At 35.7% G+C, this 10,098-nt stretch overlaps 1 protein-coding gene across 1 annotated transcript; it reads right to left on the bottom strand.

Annotated features, from left to right (window-relative positions):
* Nucleotides 1-8,090: 8,090 nt before the first annotated feature.
* On the bottom strand, nucleotides 8,091-8,917 carry LOC107905680 (L10-interacting MYB domain-containing protein-like). The gene is made up of 2 exons (XM_016832386.2): nucleotides 8,635-8,917; nucleotides 8,091-8,556 (listed from the first exon to the last, which is right to left on the bottom strand). Exons 1-2 carry the CDS (start codon nucleotides 8,908-8,910, stop codon nucleotides 8,278-8,280), a joined length of 555 nt encoding a protein of 184 aa, XP_016687875.2. The 5' UTR covers nucleotides 8,911-8,917; the 3' UTR covers nucleotides 8,091-8,277.
* Nucleotides 8,918-10,098: the final 1,181 nt, after the last annotated feature.

The raw sequence follows: 10,098 nt of genomic DNA, 5'->3' as shown, positions 1-10,098 counted from the left end.
AATCAATGTTAGCCTTGTTAAAGTGGCATAGACAGCTAATGTTTACTTGACTTAAGTCAATGGGCCCTGCAGCATTCTAAATGTGTAGTAATAGGTTAGCCTTTAACTTGGGTAGGAAATCTTGAATGTCCTATTTGGTGTTCTCCTTGTACCTCACTAGCGACTCCTCATTTTCCTTTTGGATGTGCTCCATATAGGTGAAATGTTGTTGCGTACAGGATTCCAATCTAGTGAACCCTATCTTTCAGCTCTCTGAGTCTAGTCCTTAAAGATTGATACTTGGTCTTGGAGGCGGAGACTAACTCGGTGAGCTTGACATTTTACTGGATAGAAGTTTTATACGACTGGTGGAGTTGAGAAAATGACTGCTCGCTAGAGAGAAGAGCCCTTTCAAATTCGTCATGTTTGGCCTCAAATACGATAGATGCTTCTTGGAAGGCCCAGTTGGCTAAGCTACCCTTTTAAAATAACAAAAAAATTGAGCTCGTTATCTTATACAGCGTAGGCTCGTGAATGCTAGAAGAAAAGGAAGAGAAGTAGGTGAATCCTTTCAGTTCTGGAGACAACTCTTCGGCAGGCTGAACCTTTCTGTGATTCACACCATGATAACGATTGGATGCACGCCAACCATTGAGACTCCTACCCTTCAAGCAATGATGAAAGACATTCCTAATAGTAAGAAGCTTTCTTAACTTCTCAGTTTGCCCTAAACTCAACCTCTCAAGTTGTTCAGCAGTGATTTCTGTGTCCAAGGGTTAGGACTAGAGGTAAGTAGACTCGTAGGAATAAACCACCTTGTAGGGATATTGAAACCATTGGGAAGTTTGCTTTTAACTAGAATCAATTTTGTACTGTCCAAATGAAGGTTTGGAGCTTAGTCTCTAAGTATGGGTTCGATGCCCTAGCGAACACTGAATTAAGCTATCCCAATAGAAGGCCCTTGTCATAACCTTAACTGATAAAAGCATTAGAACACATCAAGAAGGGGTGGTTCGTTATGGCTACTACAATGTAGAAAGTATGTCATCAAAGTCTACCAAGACAAGCTAGACAATTTCCCTGGTGCAATCCGTTACTTTTTGAGCACACCGTAAAAGAAATAATGTAAAGTGAAGTGGAACCCAACCTCCAACAAATATAGTGGCAGAATGAGTACCCTGCTGGAATCATTCTGGCTCTTTTCCTCCATGACAAATTTAAAGTGATATGCGAAATTAGGCAACCAGATACCATGGACTATCAAGTGGTTTACATTTCCTCTTGAGTGGTGGAACACCTATACAATGTCATCTCTGAGAGAATATTGGTTCCAAGAGATTGTGGGTCACCACCATTTTGAATTGTGGAACTTTGTGAAGAACCCCTCTGGTTCTGAGGATGAGAACCCTTGGCCTGTCCATTCACCATCAGTACAACTCCAAACATGATAATATAATGTAGGAATAAGCAAAAAAAAGAATGAGGAGGATTACTTGAAAAGTAACGAGTTCTCATGATAGGTTAGTAACTCTGATGGACGGAGTAAGAATAAAGAAGGAAGTTTAAGAAAGCAGACTTATAGTTAAAAAAAGGAACTCAAACAACAAGAAAAATCTCTAAAAATCCTAGTTTAAGTAATTAAACATCCAAAAGAAGATTTCTTTGAAAAGGGTATGAAAATTGTTCAAATCCTGGAACCAATTGTTGACACTTGTTAGCATAGGGGAAGGTTATGTTAACCGCTCGATAGAAAAAAAAGTAAGAAACTTCTTTAGAATGAATCACTCATTGAGTATCTGCCAGATTTGATACACGACAACTATTTGACATAAGGAATAAGCTTGGGACTCTACTAAGAACGCTGGGAAACCACTTGTAGGTGGATATGCTCTACATATGAGAGGTTCGGATCTGCCATTCCAGCGGAGTGGCTTAAGATGCCATTTTGGACTATCAATTAAGTAAGTCTGCCAAAGCAAATCCAAGAAAGAGATAGTTCGCTGAAACTTATCTACTATTGAAAGTGTTTCAGTAAAAGGTTTTGAAGTAGGAAAATCCTAATAGACTTTCTTGCGGATACATGTCCACAAGGATTGGGAAGTTTATGTATCTACAAAATGCCACTCCTAGTTATCCTAAATTCATGAAATTGAAGAAAATTTAGGGATCTAATTGAATATGTAACACCCCACATCGGTGCCCTATGTTGGGACTGAATTATGAGGTGTTACCAACCTTGAACACATGCATTCCTACGTTTCTGAATCATCAAGACCTGCACAATTTAAAACTTTGTTTAAACTTCTTCAATATGGCCTACGAGACTCCAAACATTCATTTAAAAACCAATCGAGACTGATTTGGGTCCTTCAACGAACTCTGAAAAATAGAACTAGACACAGGGGCACACGCCCGTGTGGAAGGGGTAACACGCCCGTGTGACCAATTCGACATGGTCATGATATTGGCCCGTGTGGCTCACACGGCCTAAGTATACAGGGACACGCCTATGTCTTTTACCCATGTGGAATTAATTTCAAATTCGAACCTACGAGGGTTTTCATATGGCCTGGCACACGCCCGTGTCCATGGCTCGTGTTCTTCACACGGCCATGACATGCCCATGTCTTAGCCCGAGTGCAAAAACCTGGACATTTTATTTCTGACGTCAGGAATTCTTAAGGGTCACACGGCCAAGGCACACGTCCGTGTGCTAGGCCGTGTCCTTCACACGACTGAGAGACATGGCCGTGTCTCTGCTCGTATGTTTACTACCATGCATACTGACTTGAAATTTTTACGTGCAAGGGACACACGGCCGGACAACACGCCCATAGGGCTGGCCGTGTGTGAGGCACATGCCCGTGTGTCTACCCGCTTGGACAACATAGGGCTATTTACCAAGCCTTTTGCCACCCTAAAACACAAAATAACAACACCCGTCATGCTAAAGATCATCAAAATATGATTCCAAATCCAACAACCACATCCAAGGCATTTACACATTTCATATTTACTAAAACAACCAACAAATTACCCATTCATGAAATAACCTCTTGTATTCATGTAATAACTTTCAACTTAAACCATTTATGTGGTCTTATACAAAATGAATCAAAATACCAAAATCAACCAACTCATTTGGCCAATTAACAATGACACAAATTCTAAAGTCAGGGTCCTATACATGCCATAATCAAAATAAATAGATCTAATTATACCAAGTACTTCGATTGATAGAGTGATCGATGCCTCCGACATCCGTTGAGCCACGAGCTAATTAGGCAGCACCATAAGAAAATAGAAAGAAATAGGGTAAGCATAAAGCTTAGTTAGTTGCATGAAAATAAATATAGTGACAACTTTACCAATCTTCATCATGCTCATGATACAAAAATAAGTATAAACACAACTTACTTATCACAATCCAATACCATTCACATAGCATATACTAAGCTAACATCTCATACATTCAAATCAGTACCTGTACCACTCAAAACATGGTTATACTTTTCTCGTTAAACTTAAATAGTGACTCTCGCCGTTGAACCATTTAAAATACCATCAGATATTCACTAAACCTCAAACACGGGGTATAAAGCCGATGCCATGTCCCAAACATGGTCTTACACTGGCTCATCCATCAAGTCGATACCATGTTCCAGACATTGTCTTACACTAACTCTCACATATCTGTGTCGATACCATGTCCCAGACATGGTCTTACATTGGCACATTTTGCAGCCGATGCATGTCCCAGTCATGTCTTACACTGGCTTACATCTCGAGGCCGAGGCATGTCCCAGACATGTCTTACACTAGCTCGTGTCTCAATGCTGATGTCATGTCCCAGACATGGTCTTACACTGGCTCTCATAATGTGGCTGATGCATGTCCCAGACATGTCTTACACTAGCACACAAATGACCCAAGTGTCATGGCACGAATATCCGATTTATTTCCTAAGGTTCGAACGAAAGTTCTACTATCTTAATATTCATCATACATAATCATTTCCACAAACAAGAAATTTATACCATATCAATTCAAACACATTTAATAACATTATAATTGCATTATTTACATACAACTTACCTCGGCATACAAAATGTAGACAACTAGTTCGGCTTAGTCCACTTACTTTGTTTTTCCCCAGTCTAGGCTCGGATTTTGCAATTCTTAATCTAAAATAATAAAATTTAACAAATTTAATCATTTTAATGATCTAGGTACTCAACAATTTATAATTAGGCAAAATGACCATGTTGCCCTTATAATTTTACAAAATGACCATTTTACCCCTAGATTCGAAAATCAATTTTTATCAAATTTCTTCATGTCTTAAGCCTAGAAAAAACTTTTTTACTCTTATAGCAACCCAAAATTTCCATTATTTCTTACATTTACTATCTAGTTTTTCAACTTATGCAAAATGGTCCATAGTTAGTGCTTCAATGAAAATTCCTTCACAAAAGTTATTTATTTCACAACCATATATCATATTCTTCCATAAAATTTTAGAAATAAACATGTCTACTATCATGGAAAAACTCTAGACTTTCAACCATTTTGCAAAATAGTCCCCTTGTTAGAAAGCTCATGCTACAAGGACCTCAAAAGTACAAAAATATTCAAGAAAAGCCCCCAAAATCATTTACTTACCAAGGTTTTAAGTTTCTAAAATTTTGAAGATCTAAGAACTCTATAATGGCTGATATTTTCGGTGGTGAAGAGAGGGTATTGAGAAAGATGATTGCTAGCTTTAGGTTTATTATCATTTTATCCTTTTTGTCACCTAACATTTGAGCATCCCTTAATTTAAGGCTTCATGTCCAGCCACTAATATAATATTGGTTTATTTTCTCAATAAAGACCTCTAATTTAATGTTCCATGACTATTTGACACTTTTAGCTATCTAAATAGGACATTTGCACTTTATACGATTTAGTCCTTTTTCGCGATTAAGCTCACAAATGCTAAAATTACTTCACCAAATTTTTTATGCACTAATATAAACATGCTATAACTCTAAAATAATAATAAAATACTTTATCTAACTTTAGATTGGTGGTCTCAAACTACTACTCTGACTAAGCCCAAAATCGGGCTGCTACAGAATATGAGTAGAAATTCACGAGCACTAATAAGACGCTTAGAAACTTAAGTGACTAGTTAGGGAAAGTTAAATATCAAATCCAGTTTAGTTAAATTAGAATTGACTGGTTCCATAGTGGAAGACACAATAATTAGGACTGAGTGGTAGCAACAGTCTATGGAGATCATGTCAATAGACTATAAATAGGACAAGTTGGAAACATAATTCTTCATAATTCTGTTTACCCATCTTCTCCTTCTCTAAACCAAGTATCATATTTTTAAAACAATATGAAGAAGAAGAAGAATATGTAGCTCTAAAAGGCTTTGCATTTTGTTACCATCGTGAGAAACCAAGTCTGGAAGTAGAGGAATAATGTACTGTTGAGAGGATAAGGGAGGCTATGGTGAATTTGAAAAGCTAAGCTACCATGAATAAGGAAACAATGTGAGATCCTATACTCCAACATGGCTGGTATGATCTCTGTTGGGTTAGTATGACATGTATGCATGGTAATATGAGTATTTCCCAATACTTGTCAGTTTGCATGAAATGATCATTATATGATTTAGAGGTTTGATGTGCTCCATGCTATTATGTTGTATGATAATACTTGCATGTATTTCATGATAATATGGGGAAAATCATTGAGGGGATAGATGAAGTTAGGAAAGGAAAATGGAAGTGACTCTATTAGATACCGCCACGAGTAAAGCTCCATACCTTGCAGAAGGGATACTGTAGTGTTCAAGTATCAAGGATAGGTAGTGTAAAAGAGGTAATGGAAGGAGGATTTGGGAAATCATTATTATGGAAAGGTATTTACCACGATATTGTATCAACTAGTCTTTTGGGGTGACACCGTGAGAACGGTATTAGGTTCCATAAAGTATCATCGTTACGGTGGTCAACAGGCTCTTGGGGTGACACCATGAAAATGGTATATGACGTAATACCATAGATGAAAGAGGCTATGACAATTTAGTATAAGGTACATAGCATAATACCATAGATGAAAGATGCCATAGAAGTATGGTACAACGTATAAGGTATATGACATAAGATTATAGATGAAAGATGCTATGACAGCCAGGTATGATGAATAAGATCATGGACGAAAGACTCTATGAAATTATAAGACAGTATGCCAGGATGGTGAATCAATGTAAGACTATGGGAGAAAGACTCCATGGCATCTACAGAGATAGTTTGTTAAGACCAAAGGAACATATGGTCAGAAGGGTGTAAAACCTTAGCTCGACTAAGGCAACCAAAAGAGTCCATCGAGACATAAGAATAGATAGTCCGCTAGGACGTTAGATATGGGGTTAGGTTGAGTAACATCATGGCTATATGACACTAGGGTATTATGGGTAATCTGCATGGATAGTAAAAGCAGAGAAGTCCGTCAAGATGTAAGTCATGGGAATCCCAATGGGGAAGTTTGCCATTAGGGAGGTATGTCAGGAACTGAATCCATAAAAGTAGCATGACTAGCATGATAAGTCACAAGTATAAATGAGTGAGGAGTGCTTGAAATTCATAGACTATTGGGACAATAAGGGAACTCGTCGAAGGTGATATGGAATAGGGCCATAAGCACGTCAAATGAGTTCGCCAAGGAAAACTTGAGTAAGAATTAGCAGTTGGGCACTATCTGACACCTTGGGGATGTTATGAAAGGATAACCATAAATGGGGAAATTCTTAAACGATCATTATGCGAGTACAAAATCACAACGAATTGGAAGTTTTCATATTTGCTAAATCTTCTAAGCAAGACACCCGATGAGGATGATTGGAAAAAGGATTTTACCTCGAAAGAAGGTTCAAACACATACCGAATTGTAAGAAGGACATAGTAAGGGTAACATGGTAAGAATCCATCAAATGGGATGGATCATTCGATAGACCGCCACTATAATACGAGGAATGCTAGGTGTTGTCTACGCCAAGAAATCTGTGGTGCTCTCAACGATAAACCAGGAGTTTTAAATTTGGTGTTTCATTTCTTATCTCTTGAACTAGAGAATCTATACGACACTACTAAATGAAATCTCATTAAGCTTTTTTGAACTTATGTTGGAAATGTATGGTTGCAAGGTCAATGGTTGACTCGAGGATTGTGTTGAAGGATCAAGCTAGACATAGCTAGGCCTGTATGAATAGTGGTAGTTGTTTCATGCATATAGAGGGCCACCCTTTGAGGTCATGTATCAAGGACTTATTGAGTATGATACAACAAAGTCATAAGTCTTGTTAAGTTGTAATAACCGTTCAAGTCTCTTAAAATGGAATGGTGACATTCACCTAGTACATTTATGGAATAGTAATTATTTCAATGTTTAAAATGTGAAATTGTTGTTACTTACGAAAATTAAGGCTCCGTTTGTTTGCTAGTAAAATATTTTCCAGAACATGATTTCTGGAAAATGATTTACTTTTCTGAAAATGATTTACTTTTCTGGTGTTTGGATGAATCTGTGTAAAATATTTTTTGTTGTTTGGCAGATTTCCTGAAAATATTTTCCTGAAAAGTTGTTTTAAGAAATTTATATATTTAAGAATTTATTATCTTTTCATTGTTTGATTGAGTTTATTATATATTAATAAATTTATATTTTAAATTATTTTTACATATATTGCAATGATTTATTTATAAATAAATAAATCATTTTAAATATATAATAATGCTAAATTATTAAACTAGAATATTAACCGTCATAAATTGAAAACAACCAAAGTCAAATAAATTATTTATAATTGTGTTAAAAAAATAAAAAACAAGGATTGAATAATTATAAATTAGCTTCCAAATCACAATTAATACTAGAAATTAATAATATTATCCAAATGCATAATTAGTAGTACACCACATGATAACAACAACACTGTCCAAGTGCATAACTAATATTACACCACATGATTACAACAACATTGTCCAAGTGCATAACTAATATTACACCACATTAAAAGTATCAATATCTTCAACCTTGAGAAAATTTTTGAAGCCAAATTTTTCTATACTTATTACTTTTAACTAAAAAAGCTTTTGCCTCAGATTCATGACTCATTAGATAATCAAACACAGAACAAAGGAAGTCATCATCAAATCCTTCTACCTCCATTGACATCACTTCTTCGTAAAGATGTAGTGTCTTATCCGCAGTAAATTATTCCAAAGCATTAGCAATTCTGTCAAGTTATTCACCCACAAATTTAATTTGTTCATCAACGAAACTTTCTTGAGCCTTATTTCTTTTACGTTTGGATGTGCTAGATGAAGATACATTTGTTCTTACCTCTTCAGTCTCTTCATTGTTGCAGTCTATAGGCACTGAATCTTGGTTATCATCATCCAAATCTATGTCAGCAAATGGTCTGGCAAAACTCCCTGTTGCCATATCTTTGCCAACAACCAAAGCCATTTCATCATAATGATCAATGCTTTTATTCAAAAGTGGTTCATACTTCTTGTGTGCCTATTGGATATTATACCCAATTAGAATAACAAGTAAAAAATAATTGTAATATACTTAACATATATATACATATATTACCATTACTGCTGCATCATATGTTGCTCTATCACATGTGATCATTTTCATGTTATCATCCCATCCAAAACCACTTTCCCCCCAAATTGTGCATATAATTTGCCACTGTTTTTTTACAGTCCTCAAATGATTTTCAACATGTTTTGCATCACATTGGACTTGAAATTTTTTAGAAATAGCTTCGAAAACTCGATTAATAGAAACTGCTTTGAAAGTATTAGAAGGCTTATTTCCTTTCTGGGTCGCCTCTGCTAGAATTTCAAGAAAAAGATGTTCCATCAATTTTGTCCACCTGAATTGGTTGGAGGTCCCTTCTTTGTAGCCCTTACCCATTCTACATTAATAATTGTCATTGTCAATCATTTCAATATCCAACAAGCTTAAAATATAATAAATTCAATACTAACAAGCTTGAAACATAATCGATATCTAACAAATTCAAGACATAATAATTTTAGAATCCAACAAACTAAAATTTCAATATCATTATCCAACCAACATTAACAAAAAAGAAACAATTTTAATACTAAAACATAAATAACATAGAAACAACAACCCTAAGCCCTAAACCTACCTAATATTTCTAGCCATATAATCAGTCCACATAGTTTATGCAATTTCATCTCTCTTAACAGACCATTCTTTTGCTTCTTCTCTTTCTTTTCGCTCCGTAAGAGTTGATATTATCAAATCAGACTCAGGCTCCTCGTATAATCCTTGATTAAGTAAATCACTAGGATTAACTCCCATGATATGATTATAAATGATGCAACAAACCAAAACTATATCTACTTGAGTTTGAAAATTCCAAAATGGTTCAGCATCTAATACACTAAAACGTTTCTTCAAAATCTCAAAAACACGTTCAATAGTGATCCACAATAATGAATGACGAAGATTAAAGAGTTCCTTTGCATTTTTAGGCCCCTGAGCACTAAACTCTTTTAAATGATAATGAACACCACAATATAGGGTAATATATCCATTTCGGATGCCATATCCAGCATCAGTAAGATAATATTTACCTACGATTTGACAAAACATAATTATTACTAATAAATTATGAGCTTACTAGAACTATTTGGTATTTAATGTTTTATAATTCTTACCTTTCGGAATTCTTAATCCTCTTGGGCGTGAAAGTGTATCACTTAAAATACGAGAATCATGTGCACTACCTTCCCAACCAACTAGAACATAGGAAAATTTCAAATCAAATGTAATGGCAGCCAATACATTTTGTGTCGTCCCCCCTTTACAGCTACGAAATCTTCCTTGAATGCTAAGTGGAACGGATGCACGAACATGATTTCCATCTAATGCTCCAATACAATCTTTAAAATAAGGATAAAACCTTGGATTATTTCTGATTTCACTAGGAGTTGACTCATTAGGTAATCTAATAACTATCTTATACAATTTCAAAATAGCTCTCAATACAACCCTAAAGTAATGGTGAATTGTCTC

Source organism: Gossypium hirsutum, chromosome A11 (assembly GCF_007990345.1).
Source record: "Gossypium hirsutum isolate 1008001.06 chromosome A11, Gossypium_hirsutum_v2.1, whole genome shotgun sequence".
NCBI classification, from domain to species: domain Eukaryota; kingdom Viridiplantae; phylum Streptophyta; class Magnoliopsida; order Malvales; family Malvaceae; genus Gossypium; species Gossypium hirsutum.
The sequence above is the reverse complement of the archived record's forward strand: the minus strand, read 5'-3'. Positions and strand labels throughout refer to the sequence as shown.

Bases quoted from the DNA above. Each gene is read 5' to 3' on its own strand.
- LOC107905680 (XM_016832386.2), bottom strand. From the start codon at position 8,910: ATGGAACATCTTTTTCTTGAAATTCTAGCAGAGGCGACCCAGAAAGGA. The intron at 8,557-8,634 runs GTAATATATGTA...AATATCCAATAG, and splicing joins CATATGATGCAGCAGTAATG to GCACACAAGAAGTATGAACC.